This window comes from Argopecten irradians, chromosome 8 (assembly GCF_041381155.1).
Source record: "Argopecten irradians isolate NY chromosome 8, Ai_NY, whole genome shotgun sequence".
In the NCBI taxonomy this organism is placed as follows: Eukaryota; Metazoa; Mollusca; class Bivalvia; order Pectinida; family Pectinidae; genus Argopecten; species Argopecten irradians.
This window is the reverse complement of record NC_091141.1, coordinates 35,822,321-35,839,543: the sequence shown is the minus strand read 5'-3', so window position 1 is coordinate 35,839,543 and position 17,223 is coordinate 35,822,321. Positions and strand designations below refer to the sequence as shown.

Below are 17,223 nucleotides of genomic sequence, written 5' to 3'. Positions count from 1 at the left end.
TGCATTCACTAAGGATTACCCATGGTATATCTCAGAGTAAGTGTGCATTCACTAAGGATTACCCATGGAATATCAAATAATGGTTTAGTACAATGGCAAAGCAGAGATTAGATTTATAGAAGGCATATGGCATACGCAAATACTGCTTGTTTCTCACAATGCCATAAGGCATAAGCTAAATGTATAAGACGATTTCGAGAGTTTTGCACTGGGGATTATTTAAAGATGCTCCACCGCTGACAAATGGTATTTTTCTTTATCAAAAAGCAGGAGCAGGCGAATTTGTATTTTTCTTCAGTTACAAAACTTTACACAATTTCCGCAATTGAAAAGTTTGAGCTTCTAATTTTGTTTCTAGATGAAAACACTAAAAACAATTAATTCTATACCAAAAAAAAATTCTGTGGCACTATCTCCTTTATGGAATGAAGTACTGATTGTGAATGCACCAAAAGCAAAATAAATTATTTTACCAGTGTAAGCATTTTTGTGTTAATTAGACATATTAACTCCAGTTATTGTTCAAATGATGAGTATTGTTTATGCTCTGTCGGAAGTGGTATAGATATAGAACAATAATAAATGTTTCTTTGTTTCAAACTAAATCTGATATTGGCTTTCTGATTTGCCAATTCTTTTATATATATTTATAACTTAATAAAAATTAAAAAAAATAAAAAATGGAATGGAATTGACTGCTGATTTGGAAAAATAATTCTATGCCAAATCAATGGAATCATACATTAAAACATATTTTATTTTATCAAAAAAATGTCCAAAATTCATTATAAGCATTGATATCACTATTTTTTAATTTTGTCATGTTATGAAAAAAAATTATTGTTTGCAAACTATTGTGAGAATCCGCTACAGTAGTTTGTTAAAAAAAAAGAAAAAAAAAAAAAGAAAAAAAATATGTATGAATTTGAAGTTAGGTAAAAGCCATTCCTAAACATTTTGATTTTGACCTGACTTCCCCAGAACTCATAAGCCCATACATTTAAGCAATTTTTCCTGATTTCTTCTGTAGGTACCCTGTTGTGTTGTCATTGGAGAATCATTGTACTCCTAAGTACCAGAGACAAATGGCCGAGATCTTACTAAATGTTCTGGGCGATAACCTTTATCATGACGAACCAGATTCACAGAGAAAAGCACTACCCTCACCTAACGAGCTCAGACGAAAAGTCCTCATCAAGGTGAATAATTCTACTGTCTATTATTATCTCCCCTTGATTATCTACCCTAACAGCAAAGATTATGTTCCCTTTTTTGAGGAATTGTTTTCTGTCAATAATTATCTCCCCTTTCCTGGTTTATCTCCCCTGCCAGGAAGATTATATTACTCTGTCAAGGAATTGTGAAATCTTTCCTTATGTGATCAAAATTATTTCCCTTGGTAAATCATCTCAATTGTGGTTGAATAATTTCCATTGCAGTTAAATTATATCCATTGGTACTTGAATTATCTCCCTTGTTTGAATTATACCTCTTGGCGATTCATTTATTTCCTTTGGTTATTGATTGGTTGTCTTTGATGAATTCATTCTCTTTTGAATGTCTGTAGAATAAGAAGCTGCCAAAGTCAGCCAACAAGGATGTGGATGTGGTGTCAGACGAGGAGGAGGAAGATGTTGAAGGAGAGGAAAAGAAGAAGAAAAAGGTTTGTAATGTGGTCATAGTGTATAAATACTTATATGTAATACATGTTTTTTATGTATGCCATCCTTGATTTCCAGGAGTCATAATCACTTACGATCTATACACACCTGGACACTGTCATTGCAAAACAGTTCAGGAGAAAAAAAAACCTGACAAATCACAGGCTAGCAGAGATTTCCTTTGAAGATTTCTAGTGAGTGACACTCAACTTTAAAAGCCATACAACGTACCATTATTAATTTTTTTTTATTTACACCAAAGGACCAAACTACCTGCTCATCTGCTGTCACACAAAATACCTTCAGTTTTGCTATAACAGGGGTGTAGAGATTAGTGATCATAACCCCTGACAATTGAGGATGCCTATCAATGGGGTATACCTATATTGTACATATTCAATATGGGGCGCTAGCACTCACCATTAAATGTGTAGGCATTGCCAAATGTAGGTTACAAACAAAATCATATCAAAAATGTGACAACGTTACAAACACTTTGAAATTTACTTGCATGACTTTCTGCCTCTGATTGCCTCCCTTAGAACTTTTCATATTCTATAGGGCATGCGATCACATTAAGAATGAACAATTTAATTTCAATCATTTTAATTGTTTGATACAGGATGACGGTGGCCATACCCTCAAGTTAGCTAAGGAGTTGTCCGATCTTGTTGTTTATTTTGCATCCAGAGGTTTTAAAGACTTTGAAGTTTCTATACAGCAGCGTAAGTACAGCGTTATCTCAATCACCCCTGAAGATACATTTAGACTCTTCTAAATCAAAGATAAGTCAAGTCCATTATAAAATTTTAGGAGTGAATGAACTAATACTTGATTTATTTGAATTATTGAAAATTTATTTCAATTTTACCTGTCCAGTAAAAAGCTTGATTTAGCAAATTTTCATTTGACAAATGTATTGTAAGTTTTAATGACCATTTATTAATGTTTAGTGTTTCAAATATTAAAGTGATTAAGCTAACAATGCAATATTAAATTTAATCCTCAATGCTTCTAAAATATTTAAGGATTAAAGTCTCTTTCTGGTGGTTCTAAAATAAAGTCTGAGTAGGTATTGATATAAACATGGACCGCAAAATGTTCACTGTACGTTCGGTACTGAAAACCACTAAAAGACAGAGGACCATCATAAATTTATTCGCATTCGTAGCGCTCCAAATTGCGTAGTGACAGGTGGTCAATCTATCGAGAAATAAAGTTCAGTAGCCTTTTGTTGAAATCAATGGGGTTTATACTATCAATTCACCACTGACTGTAAATATCTGTGACCCTAGCAAAGTGGTCATATTAAGCAGGTGGTCTTTATGCAGAGGTGGTCACTAAGACAGGTTTTACTGTATTCTTCATAACAATAACTCCGTTTTTTGATGAGATTTGAATGCACACAAAACTGATTTGTTCATACACAGTTATGAAGAATGTTTCAATTTTCAGAAAAGTACTATGAAATGTGTTCGTTCGGCGAGAGTAAAGCCACGATGCTGTGTCGTGATCGACCTGAAGAGTTCATCAACTACAACAAAAGGTTTATCTCCAGGATTTACCCAAAAGCCAACAGGATAAACTCGTCTAATTTTTTACCGTGCGAGTTTTGGCACTGTGGCTGCCAGATGGGTAAGATTTTGTAATTACGACGTGTGTCTATTCTAGTCTAGAAATGGGTCTAGTTTTATAAGACTCCTGAATTTAACTACGGTATAAGACCCGATTCGACCAACACTATTGGAGGGGACTATAGTGTTTGTCTTCATCCGTCTGTCTATCTATCTATGAGATAGCATAGGTTTTGTTTGAAATTGGGGTCAAAAAGGTCAACAACAAAAGTAACTGTAATTGCATGTGGGGGTCAGCAGGGGACATCTATTGCTTCAGCAATACTCAGGATACTTGTTTGGATACAAAATCAATCCATTGTAATTATAATGATATTTTGTAGGTTATGTATGCCGATAAATTGATCTGAAGATTGGCCAACACCCAGGATATTACTCCTGATATAATGCATATTGTTGTGGACTTATATGTTCAGAGAAATAGATTTCGATTGTTTGTAATATCCTTGATGAGCAATGTGTGATGGGCATTACAATGATAATGGGGTAAATTTATGCATAACACAAAGAACCAGATAAGACTTAAGATATTTATTAAGATAGCCCGAAGACTATAAACCACAAATGATACAAAATAATATTAAAAACTTTGGCGTATATGGGGCTACTCACTCAGTACAAACATATAAAACTAACGCAGTACACAAACTTAACTCTGCTTATGAACAGAGAAGCCAGGTGCGTACCAAGATAGTAGCTTGACTCTGATCTAAGAGAATAAAATAGCTAGACTCGATAAACCCTATAGAAGCAGAAATAGACTCGTTAAATCAGAGAAGCAATAGCAAGATAAGACTGCCGCATGCATCTGTGAGAAACCACTTGACTCAGAAGATTGACTCTTACTTAAAGAAGTGATTTGACTCCAGACTACAAGCGATAACTGTGAGAAACCACTTGACTCAGAAGATTGACTCTTACTTAAAGAAGTGGTTTGACTCCAGACTACAAGCGATAACTGTGAGAAACCACTTGACTCAGAAGATTGACTCTTACTTAAAGAAGTGGTTTGACTCCAGACTGCCTAGGGCATGCAATTACTTAACTAACACAAATAGTTAAATAAATGTTGAAGTTATATATATATTCTAATGAATGGCGATTGGGGTAAAAAAATCCCCTAAATTAAAAGCCAAAAAATGAACGAATGGTTATATGAGTGAGAACCCCAAAGCCATATACAAAGTATAAGTATAAAATGAAAAACAAATACCAACTATATTTGTTTTGAGAAGATATAGATTATATTAAAAAGACATATTATCCTGAGCAGTTTTTAATGGAAATAGGATCGATATGAATATAACGAGTGTAGCAATCTGAAGACCACCGACCTAAAGATTGAATTAAATGGTCTTGAACTCCTGCAGCAGCTGCGGATGAGGCTGCGCCAATCCGGAAGGAATGGCCATTAAAATTTGAACTATCTACACCTATACGAGAAAGGATATCGTTGAGGTATCCAAGGAAAGTATGTCGTAACAAAGGTTTGGAGGTGAATTCCATGTTAACAAACAAGGGAGACAACGGGGAGGCACCTTGTCGCTGACGATAACTCAAATACTCAAGCATAGAATGCACAGGGTGCAAAATTTCATTATCAAAAATCTTAATAGCTACACCCTTACCAAAGGGGTCTGATTTTGATGAACGTAATAATAGAGTGAACCAAGATTTGTCGTCAGAGATGATGACGTCACAAACGCGTAAATATACTTTTTCACTGTTTTTCCTACAAGTAAATTCACCACATCAACCATAAAAAGCTGTCTGAAAAATACAACGCAACATCAAATCTATAAATGATGAAATTGTCAAATTAGTGCCCTAGAAAAGTGGTCTTATTGAACAGGTGGTTTTTATATAGAGGTGGTCACTAAGATATGTTTGACTGTTTATCTGTGTTGATTTGTTTAGTGGCCTTGAACTACCAGACCCCTGGGTTACCTACGGAGTTAAACACAGCGTTTTTTATGAAGAATGGTCAGTGCGGATATGTCCTTCAGCCACTGGTCATCCGCGACATCTACTCCTACTTCACTCCTAAACCTAGTCAGTCCAACACTGTCTCTCATGTCGAGGACGAACTGACCAATCAGCAGATGGACCTTCACATCAAGGTAAGGATGTTGGACGTTAAAGTTCAAAGTCACCAGAGGTCAAAATTTACAGTCACCAGAGGTCAAAGTTCAAAGTCACTGGAGGTATAAGTTCAGATATTGATTTCTGCAATAATTTTGGATGACAATAGTGCTGGGTATGAAAAAATGGTTTTAAGGTAGAGAACATGGGATTATGATTTTGAAAATATTGAAGACTAAAGGTCCAATGGGCTATTATGTACTTACAGGATTTTCCTTTACAACTGAAGTTAGTTTATGCATAAGATTGTATGTGTTGTTATTGACAAAGGCAATTATTTTAAGACAGAAAACACAGGATTTTGAGAACTTCAAGATGCCCAATGGGCTAAAAGGTACTAGGATGGTTTTAAGTTTGATATGTTTCTACTTTACTTGTATTTGAAACATTTTTGTGTTAATTTATTTTCAAGATTCCTCATTGTCTGCAAAATACTCAAAAATGTAAACTCATGAGAATACATTGTTTATCCAGTGCTTCCTTCCTTCCTTTTAGGTTGTTAGTGGACAGAATTTCTCTAACAGTAAGGTAAGAATGGAGGGTACCAAAGTCTACGTCACTGTGAAAATTATCGGAATCCCCGCTGACGAGGCTATGTACCAGACGAAACCCTCCCAGGGTGAAGGTCAGTACAAGTTACTAAATATAGCTACTCTTAAATTGCTCAATCAGTACGAGTTACTAAATATAGCTACTCTAAAATTGCCCCATCAGTACTACAAGTTACTAAATATAGCTACTCTTAAATTGCTCAATCAGTACAAGTTACTAGATATAGCTACTCTAAAATTGCCCCATCAGTACTACAAGTTACTAAATATAGCCACTCTTAAATTGTTCAATCTCTACAAGTTACTAAATATAGCCAGAAAACAATGTCCAACAATTTTGTAATTTCCAGCTCTATCGTCATTAAATACCTGAAAACTTATTCAGTCTCAGACTCCATACACTGCTTATTCATGCATAATTATATTTTCATGTGAAGGTCAAAGGTCATTATGCCAAAGATACAAATTCTGTGATGTACCTTTCCTTTAGAGCAACTACTGAGGATACCTGTGAAAAACCCCCACTAAATATGTATATATATCAATAGCTTAAAATCATGTATTGTTATATTTACATATTTTATTCTTTTTGATTTATAGTTGCATCGTTTGCCACCATGTTTGAGGAGGAAACGTTTGAACTTCAGATAAAGATGCCGGAGTTGGCTCTCGTACGATTTGAGGCCCGAGCCAAAACCCTAATAGGGGAAGACAAACTGATAGGACAATACACGATACCATTTACCTGTATTAGGACAGGTAAGCAACTAAAACCCTAATAGCAAAGACAATGCATGAGACTATTTATCTACATTAGGACAGGTAAATTAATAAAATCTAAATGTGATTCAAACATAATTTTTTTTTTTTTTTTTTTTCCAAACATAATTGATTTAGCTCTTGTTGGGCCATATCATCTATCAAAGTGGGCCCTTTTTGGCCCCCAAATCCATGAATTTTTCAAAATTGTTATTTAGTAATTAGTTTATTGTATTTTAGATATTTAGTACATCTCTGATTTAACTATAATGACTGTTTTCTAATTTTGCAGCTGTAGTTGCCATGGTAACCATACAAAATATGCATAATCAGGGATGTACTAGATATGTCAAAAGCAACAATATATTAAATACTTAATAACAGTTCTAAAAATTTGAGGGATTTTGGGGTCAAAAAGGACCTAAACCATATCTAGTACTTTATTGATAAAGGAATATTCTGGATTTGAACACCAACAATATTTATTGCTTTCTTTTGAGGACATAATTGTGTCATTTACAGAAAGATTTTGCTACATATTTGCAGTAGCAGTTTTATCAGCTCATGTGTTCCCATTTAATACTTCAAGTTCCTGTACATGTGCTTGGTCAAACTCATAGTTTAGGAGGAAATGTAGGTCTTCCTTACCAGAGGTGGTTGATTGAGGTTGTTTTTCAGGTCAAGGTCATAGGTCAAATAGATCAAGGTCATTGGTCACTTTTGATTTTTTTAGTCTGATCAAGCTGACACTTTGTATGATGATACACATTATATTGTTGAATTCCAGCCATTTTTCAGTGACACATGTCTTGTTTGTGAAAATTGAATTGCATGCTTGTGATATATATATACTTTCATGTAATTCTTCGTAGATTTGTGTTTTGCAGGGGTGATATTTGTTCAAAAATGACTATCCTTGACCTCCAATCAAGGTCACAGCTATCAAATGAAGGTCAGTTATGTGCTATAAATAGCTTTTTAGAGGTATCTACAATAAAACTTTATTCCTTTATTTCAAGGTTACCGCCATGTTAGTCTACTGGGAGAGAATGGCCAGCCAATAGAGAAGTGTTCATTGTTTCTCCATGTAGGTCTGACCAACAGGAACAATAACCAGGTAAGTAAAATAAGTAACTAGGTTAGAAGAATAAGTAACCAGGTTAGAAGAATAAGTAACCAGGTTAGAAGAATAAGTGACCAGGTTAGAAGAATAAGTAACCAGGTTAGAAGAATAAGTGACCAGGTTAGAAGAATAAGTGATCAGGTTAGAAGAATAAGTAACCAGGTTAGAAGAATAAGTAACCAGGTTAGAAGAATAAGTGACCAGGTTAGAAGAATAAGTGATCAGGTTAGAAGAATAAGTGACCAGGTTAGAAGAATAAGTAACCAGGTTAGAAGAATAAGTAACCAGGTTAGAAGATTAAGTAACCAGGTTAGAAGAATAGGTAACCAGGTTAGAAGAATAAGTAACCAGGTTAGAAGATTAAGTAACCAGGTTAGAAGAATAGGTAACCAGGTTAGAAGAATAAGTAACCAGGTTAGAGAAATCTGTAACAGAATAAATAACCAGGATAGTAAAATTAATAGTTAAATCAATAACCAGGTTAGGACCTGAGTAATCAATACTCAGGTTCATAAAAAGGATAACCAGGTTAGCAAAACCAATAACCATATTACTAAAATCACTAACCAAGTTAGTAAATCAATAACTAGGTTAGTAAAATTAATATCCAGGTTAATAAAATCAAAATTAATAACCAGTTTAACAAACTCAATAGCTACATGAAGGTTAGTAAAATCAGTAACTAGGTTAGTAAAATCAATAACCAAGTTAGCAAAAGCAATAATCAGGTTATGGTCCATTGATCTCTTGTTATATTTCACTTCTATTCCTATAACAGAACGTTTAGTTTGGGTGTTACTTTTACAGATCTCTACTAATCATTATAAGTTTGTACCTGGGAGTCGACCTCTAAGGAATTATCCAAGTATGAAATCTATAGGAGTCAAGACGGTCGACGAAACATTCAAAGTAAGTATTCCTTATTGGTTGGGGATAAACATTCAAAGTAAGTATTCTTTCTTGGTTGGGGATACACATTCAAAGTAAGTATTCATTTTTGGTTGGGGATGAACATTCAAAGTAAGTATTCTTTCTTGGTTGGGGATGAACATTCAAAGTAAGTATTCTTTCTTGGTTGGGGATAAACATTCAAAGTAAGTATTCTTTCTTGGTTGGGGATACACATTCAAAGTAAGTATTCTTTTTTGGTTGGGGATGAACATTCAAAGTAAGTATTCTTTCCTGGTTGGGGATGAACATTCAAAGTAAGTATTCTTTCTTGGTTGGGTATAAACATTCAAAGTAGTATTCTTTCTTGGTTGGGGATAAACATTCAAAGTAGTATTCTTTCTTGGTTGGGGATAAACATTCAAAATAAGTATTCTTTCTTGGTTGGGGATACACATTCAAAGTAAGTATTCTTTCTTGGTTGGGGATGAACATTCAAAGTAAGTATTCTTTCTTGGTTGGGGATGAACATTCAAAGTAAGTATTCTTTCTTGGTTGGGGATAAACATTCAAAGTAAGTATTCTTTCTTGGTTGGGGATAAACATTCAAAGTAAGTATTCTTTCTTGGTTGGGGATAAACATTCAAAGTAAGTATTCTTTCTTGGTTGGGGATAAACATTCAAAGTAGTATTCTTTCTTGGTTGGGGATAAACATTCAAAGTAGTATTCTTTCTTGGTTGGGGATAAACATTCAAAGTAAGTATTCTTTCTTGGTTGGGGATACACATTCAAAGTAAGTATTCTTTCTTGGTCGGGGATAAACATTCAAAGTAGTATTCTTTCTTGGTCGGGGATAAACATTCAAAGTAGTATTCTTTCTTGGTTGGGGATAAACATTCAAAGTAGTATTCTTTCTTGGTTGGGGATAAACATTCAAAGTAGTATTCTTTCTTGGTTGGGGATAAACATTCAAAGTAGTATTCTTTCTTGGTTGGGGATAAACATTCAAAATAAGTATTCTTTCTTGGTTGGGGATAAACATTCAAAGTAAGTATTCTTTCTTGGTCGGGGATAAACATTCAAAGTAGTATTCTTTCTTGGTTGGGGATAAACATTCAAAATAAGTATTCTTTCTTGGTTGGGGATAAACATTCAAAGTAAGTATTCTTTCTTGGTTGGGGATAAACATTCAAAGTAAGTATTCTTTCTTGGTTGGGGATAAACATTCAAAGTAAGTATTCTTTCTTGGTTGGGGATAAACATTCAAAGTAAGTATTCTTTCTTGGTTGGGGATAAACATTCAAAGTAAGTATTCTTTCTTGGTTTATGATAAACATTCAAAGTAAGTATTCCTTCTCATTAAATTTATTATATTTTGTTTGTTACATTAGATATCTATCCAGCCTTTGAGAGATGCTATGGACATGAGAGAAAATGTCCAAGATGACCTACGCACATTCAAGGACAAATGTAGCTTGTCACCAACAGCAAACATCAAACAATGTATTCGTTTCTTAGCAACCAGAGTGTCCAACTCCAGTCAGCATGCTTCTATCTACTTCATGTGCACCAAGGAGCATGAGGTCAGTAAAGGTCAAAGGTTAATTTTAAGTTACTGGTTAAAAGTTTAAAGGTAAGGTAAATTGTAAAGATCAAGATGTGTTTAGAGTCAAAGAGGTTATTTGTGTAAGTCCAAAGTGTGTTTACTAAAAAGATCAAACTTTTTATTGACTTAAGTGGAGATTAAAAGGGTGAAAGTTCATTGAGGTCAAAGGGCAAAATTTTTTAGTAAAGGTTTGATAAGTAGAGGTCAAATAAGCTAAAAATTTGGAGCTAAGTAGAAATAAATTTTTTTATGAATTGTGGAGCCTCGAGGTAAATAGAAGTATGGTCAACTGAAAAAGTCAAATCTCTGAGCACTGTAAAGTTCAAATAATGAAAAAGGTAGTGAAAGTATATGAGTTTGAAGTTAATAGACGTTAATTTTACATTTTGAAATTATTTAATCTAAATGCAACATGTGTTCAATGTAATGAAATGTCATTAACTTTTTATTTTCAGAAAACTTATCCTGTTTTAGAAGCAGATGGGGACCTTCCAAATAAGTTAAAAAGTGCTATGAATTTTTATAACATAGAGGTGAGCTTATTGGAATTTGATGATATTCATGCTATTTGAACTTGACTTATTGCATGATTGTGCAGGAAGCCATCTTTAATTTTGACTTTTAAGATTGTTATTGTAATTTCTCAGTAAGTACCAAGTTAGATACCTTCAGATGTTCAGGTTTGGCTGGAAAGAAAAATGAGACAAAGCGGCATGAACAGATTTTAGTAAGGTTGTGATGTAGAGCTTGCTTTTGATTTGAATAAAACAATACTACACCCTCACTTAGGATCAACTTGATTCTTTTTTATAGTGTTGATAAATAAGTTTTATATAATTCATTTTTTGTAGTTTCTAGAAAGTTGCAAGTTTTTGGTACAGAACAGTGGGAAAGTCTATGAAAGGGTAAGTAACCATAATAACATCCTCAATTCTCCAGGGGTTACTATCACTGATATTGATATAACATCAGTGATAGTAACCCCTGGAGTATCGAGGATGTCTTAATGTAAACTTTCAATATCATGTTATGATGAACCTTGACCTTTTAATTCACCAGCCCTTCCAGTATCATATTTTCTCCTCTTGCATTTCTTTTACCAAATGTTGAAAAGTGAGTTTAATTTATTAAAGATTGTAAGATTTTTGTCAGTTTTTAGGTTACCTGAATCTTAATAAACACACAGGGGTTTGTAATGATAAACTTATGAAAATTAATATAATACAGAGCATGATCTCATTAGTTTACCATTACAAACCCCTGTGGTCAACCTAATTTTCCCAACAAAATTCTAGCTGTGTATGGAATTTAAGATTTTATGAAAAAATAAGTTGTTTCATTGTTTTTACAGTTACTACACTGCTGTAGGGCAGCTCTAGAATGGCATGAAGAATTGACGGACGTATGTCAGAAAGCTGGTCTTCGGGAGAAGAAAGTAAAAAAGGTAAGATGTGTCTACTTATCCATGTATATCTTTAATTCAGTTTATTGCCATGGCTATTTACAGATGTGTGTGATAATCAACCATAGTTTAAGATTTGAGTTGGTCAACATGATATACATGTACTTCCCGGTCCACATCACAGACCCATGTTCGATTATTTTTCTCCCACCAGTACTTGCAAAAGAAAGGTGATGATTCAGTGGTTTAAAACATTTCGATTGTGCCATCATCACTGAAAAACATTGTTAAATTCATCAAAATTTATGAAGGTATCTTCAATGGTCCCCAAATGCATTGATGATGTCATTTCATGTGTAGCACGTGAGCTGTCTTTTTTCCCTACACCAGTAAAAGTCAGAGTTATCTTTTCTTAGCAACCTTGTCACAATTATAGGAGAAACTGAATACACTCTCTACTCAGAATTATATGGTATATCAGATGTACTGTTGTTTGTTCCAGGCCATAGATAACTTCTCCTGGAATGTTCGAGTACTAAAGGGCCAGGCTCAGCTGTTGTTTCAGGCGTCACAAGAATGTGAAGAATATCTAAGACAGGTGAGTTCATAATGATGACCTGTGGGTACACTATTATCATATTTTACATTTTGTTAAGAGGTTAAAAAGAAAGAAAAAAAAAAAGATTGTTTTGTGAAGAGGTGGGAGGGAAGAATCTGAAGTTCCCAGAGACAAAACATTGACCTATGATCAAAATCTGACATCTCCTGTCAGGTCTTGAACTTGTGACTCAAAGTTGGAGCACCAATAATTCATGATAGTGTGTACGTGTCAGACATTTTAGATACCTCATTTCCTTACGATTTAGACTGTCTCTATATCTATATGTTTAATATTGGCTGATTTCTTTGATATTTCAGATTCAGGAAACAGCCACAGTGTCTGGTTTACTGAAAGAATCCCCAATCATCGAAGACATGGACGTCCATTCCTAACACTGGATCATTTTAATATTTAAAAATTGTAAACATTTTTTGTGCAATATTAGCTTATATATAGATTTTAAAATAATCTGATGACGAGGGAGATAATCCTTATCATAATTGACACATTGGTTCATAAATGTGTGTATACATGTAATAGAATTGAAACTTTCTTTTTCATTCTTTTGTTTGTGTGTTTTTGGTTAAAAATTCTGTAATTGTTCATCATTTATTGTTGCTCAGTAAGAGAATATTGTAGTCCCAGAGTTTCGTCAGCATTCCTTAATGTAACACACTTCATAAGAAAGCATTACTGAATTTTAAGGAAAGTTCCTTAACTTCTGTAATGCTTTCATATTGAGAATTTTAAGGTAATGAATGTTGATGAAGCTGATTAAACCAAACCTCTTAGGTCTCCTTTTATGTGGATTTCTGCAGATTATCTCCTCTCTGTGTATTATCCCCTTTTCTATGGATTATCCCCCTTTCTTTGGATTATCCCCCTTTCTGAGGAGATGTTTTTGAAATAATATAGCATTTAATTCTACTGGCTGCAAAATATAATTTAATTAATTTCTATTATGTTTGCAATTTTTTTTTATATTTTTTTCCATTTTGAAGAGTGGTTGTCTAAATCTCAAACGTTATGAACAGTAATACAACGAAGAAAATGGATGGATAATACCTGCTCATTGTACTTTATATATATAAAGACAGCCTGTTTTCATAAATTTTTATTGCAAGTGTCTTATTGGGAACTAAATTTTTACCATGATGTTAATTTTGTCTTTGTGAACCATTACCTATTATCACAGGGACATGGCACACATTCTAACCAACAGTATATATATATATATATATATAATATATATATAATATAGTATCTATAATATAAATACTGTTTGTTAGAAATTTGTGCCAGGTCCCTGTGCCTATTATAGCAAATGTATACTGTGAAACACTTAATTAAGTTCACATAAAAAAAAATTATGCGTCTTTTGTTATTTCAAACATATTCTCAAAAACAAAAATTTGTGATAATGGGCTTTTATAAAATTACAATTTGCATTTATAAAAACGTTTTAAATAATTAGTTATGGAACATTTGTATTTGCATTCAAACTCTCTCGTGTCATAACACTGAAGATTTATATTTCTGGAATATAAAGTGGCTTACAAGGTATTACATTATATATTTATAACCAAACTGATTTTTTCTAAATTCTAAAACATACATCTCGGTGAAATACTAAAATGAAACTATTATGATCTATGTATGCATGTATTTGTTTTTAACTTAACCTATTTTCTGATTTCATGGAATATCCTGCCAAAATGTCAATTTTACCTCTGATGAGCTGACAATACTCATATTTGTGATTTGTTAAGACCGCCGTATTCTGTATTTGTGTATTACAGAGTTACCTCCCTTGGGGGTAGGCATTGATTGTGAAGTTATGTTGCGAGCAAACACGAATTTCGCAAACAAGATAATGACGTCACAATAGATATCTACCCACAAGGGAGCTAACTCTGTAATATACAAAGACAGATGAAGGAATTATTTCTGATATTCATTGTGATTTTCTCTTGCCATAAAATATGTTATTTCACTAATAAATATGGAATTTCGGTGGCAAAGTGTTTAAGATATCTGGCATATTTCCACAAGCCTTCCACCTCTGGGTTTGCAAGTTCAAATCCCATGTGGGAAAGTTGCCATATACTGACAACTGATTGGTGGTTTTTCTCCGGGTACTCTGATTTTTCTACATCGTGTCACATCCTTAAATGACCCTTACTGGACTTAGGACTATAACAACCGTAAATAACAATAAAAACCTGGACTGAACATTTGTATGTTTTTATTGAATAGTTCTCCACACTATTTAAAATGATACTAGTTTCACAAATGTCATGTTACATAAGTAGCCTGTTAACATCCTCTGATCCACGATCGACTGTCCTGTACGGTTTAAATGTCATACATATATATTGGGTAAATTGGTCCATACAAAATGTAAGAATGCTCTATGTCTCTAAGTGAACAATGACAACAACACTCTTACATTTATGTATATCTTTATGACATCAAGCACTTAACTATTGTTTTTGTGCAGAAAGTAAAACTTATAAAAAGACTTAATTTCTCTCTAAAAACAAATCTCCAACAAAAAATAACTAAAACATCAACAGATATATATTATGATTAAACAAGCACAGCAGTAGTGGTATAATGAGTTTAAACAATTAAAAATCTAGAATATAATATTAAAATAAAAGGTTATATAAAGTATAACTATATATTCAGCTGTTACACCGACCCGACCTCTCTGTTGTGTACAATGTTACACCGACCCGACCTCTCTGTTGTGTACAATGTTACACCGACCCAATCTCTCTGTTGTAAACATTGTTACACTGACCCGATCTGTGTGTTGTGTACACTGTTCCGATCTGTCTGTTGTGTACACCGTTACACTGACCCAATCTCTCTGTTGTGTACACTGTTACACCGACCCGACCTCTCTGTTGTGTACAAATGTTACACCGACCCGACCTCTCTGTTGTGTACAATGTTACACCGACCCACCTCTCTGTTGTGTACACATTGTTACACTGACCCGATCTGTTGTTGTGTACAATCTCTCTGTTACACCGTTACACTGACCCATATCTCTGTGTTGTGTACACTGTGTCACTGACTCATCTGTTGTGTACACTGTTACACTGACCCGATCTCTCTGTTGTGTACACTGTTACACTGACCCGATCTCTTGTTGTGTACACTGTTACACTGACCCATCTCTCTGTTGTGTACACTGTTACACTGACCCGATCTCTCTGTTGTGTACACTGTTACACTGACCCGATCTCTCTGTTGTGTACACTGTTACACTGACCCGATCTCTCTGTTGTGTACAGTTACACTGACCATCTCTCTGTTGTGTACACTGTTACACTGACCCGATCTCTCTGTTGTGTACATGTTACACTGACCCGATCTCTCTGTTGTGTACACTGTTACACTGACCCGATCTCTCTGTTGTGTACACTGTTACACTGACCCGATCTCTCTGTTGTGTACACTGTTACACTGACCCGATCTCTCTGTTGTGTACACTGTTACACTGACCCTGATGACTCTCTCTGTTGTGTACACTGTTACACTGACCCGATCTCTCTGTTGTGTACACTGTTACACTGACCCGATCTCTCTGTTGTGTACACTGTTACACTGACCCGATCTCTCTGTTGTGTACACTGTTACACGACATGACCCGATCTCTGTTGTGTACACTGTTACACTGACCCGATCTCTCTGTTGTGTACACTGTTACACTGACCCGATCTCTCTGTTGTGTACACTGTTACACTGACCCGATCTCTCTGTTGTGTACACTGTTACACTGACCCGATCTCTCTGTTGTGTACACTGTTACACTGACCCGATCTCTCTGTTGTGTGTACACTGTTACACTGACCCGATCTCTCTGTTGTGTACACTGTTACACTGACCCGATCTCTCTGTTGTGTACACTGTTACACTGACCCGATCTCTCTGTTGTGTACACTGTTACACTGACCCGATCTCTCTGTTGTGTACACTGTTACACTGACCCGATCTGTGTTGTGTACACTGTTACACTGACCCGATCTCTCTGTTGTGTACACTGTTACACTGACCCGATCTCTGTTGTGTACACTGTTACACTGACCCGATCTCTCTGTTGTGTACACTGTTACACTGACCCGATCTCTCTGTTGTGTACACTGTTACACTGACCCGATCTCTCTGTTGTGTACACTGTTACACTGACCCGATATCTCTGTTGTGTACAATGTTACACTGACCCAATCTCTCTGTTGTGTACAATGTTACACTGACCCGATATCTCTGTTGTGTACACTGTTACACTGACCCGATCTCTCTGTTGTGTACACTGTTACACTGACCCCGATCTCTCTGTTGTGTACACTGTTACACTGACCCGATCTCTCTGTTGTGTACACTGTTACACTGACCCGATCTCTCTGTTGTGTACACTGTTACACTGACCCGATATCTCTGTTGTGTACACTGTTACACTGACCCGATCTCTCTGTTGTGTACACTGTTACACTGACCCGATCTCTCTGTTGTGTACACTGTTACACTGACCCGATCTCTCTGTTGTGTACACTGTTACACTGACCCGATCTCTCTGTTGTGTACACTGTTACACTGACCCGATCTCTCTGTTGTGTACACTGTTACACTGACCCGATCTCTCTGTTGTGTACACTGTTACACTGACCCGATCTCTCTGTTGTGTACACTGTTACACTGACCCGATCTCTCTGTTGTGTACACTGTTACACTGACCCGATCTGTGTTGTGTACACTGTTACACTGACCCGATCTCTCTGTTGTGTACACTGTTACACTGACCCGATCTCTCTGTTGTGTACACTGTTACACTGACCCGATCTCT

General features: G+C 35.1%; 1 protein-coding gene and 1 long non-coding RNA gene across 3 annotated transcripts in view; one reads left to right on the top strand and one right to left on the bottom strand.

The window, feature by feature from the left end:
* Positions 1-14,600, top strand: part of LOC138330231 (inactive phospholipase C-like protein 2) — a 37,557-nt gene extending 22,957 nt beyond the window's left edge. For both annotated transcript variants that reach the window (XM_069277697.1, XM_069277696.1), the window contains 15 exons: positions 1,031-1,199; positions 1,568-1,663; positions 2,284-2,386; positions 3,117-3,296; positions 5,213-5,415; positions 5,933-6,062; positions 6,589-6,747; positions 7,767-7,864; positions 8,678-8,779; positions 10,151-10,342; positions 10,821-10,898; positions 11,217-11,270; positions 11,717-11,809; positions 12,270-12,365; positions 12,686-14,600. In XM_069277697.1, the coding sequence (XP_069133798.1) occupies positions 1,031-1,199; positions 1,568-1,663; positions 2,284-2,386; positions 3,117-3,296; positions 5,213-5,415; positions 5,933-6,062; positions 6,589-6,747; positions 7,767-7,864; positions 8,678-8,779; positions 10,151-10,342; positions 10,821-10,898; positions 11,217-11,270; positions 11,717-11,809; positions 12,270-12,365; positions 12,686-12,760 (1,828 nt within the window). In that variant the 3' untranslated portion in view covers positions 12,761-14,600. The remainder of the gene's footprint in view (positions 1-1,030; positions 1,200-1,567; positions 1,664-2,283; positions 2,387-3,116; positions 3,297-5,212; positions 5,416-5,932; positions 6,063-6,588; positions 6,748-7,766; positions 7,865-8,677; positions 8,780-10,150; positions 10,343-10,820; positions 10,899-11,216; positions 11,271-11,716; positions 11,810-12,269; positions 12,366-12,685) is intronic.
* On the bottom strand, positions 14,597-15,342 carry LOC138330232 (uncharacterized). Its single transcript, XR_011209543.1, has 2 exons — positions 15,309-15,342; positions 14,597-15,273 (listed from the first exon to the last, which is right to left on the bottom strand). It is a non-coding gene; the product is annotated as an uncharacterized lncRNA (long non-coding RNA).
* Positions 15,343-17,223: the final 1,881 nt, after the last annotated feature.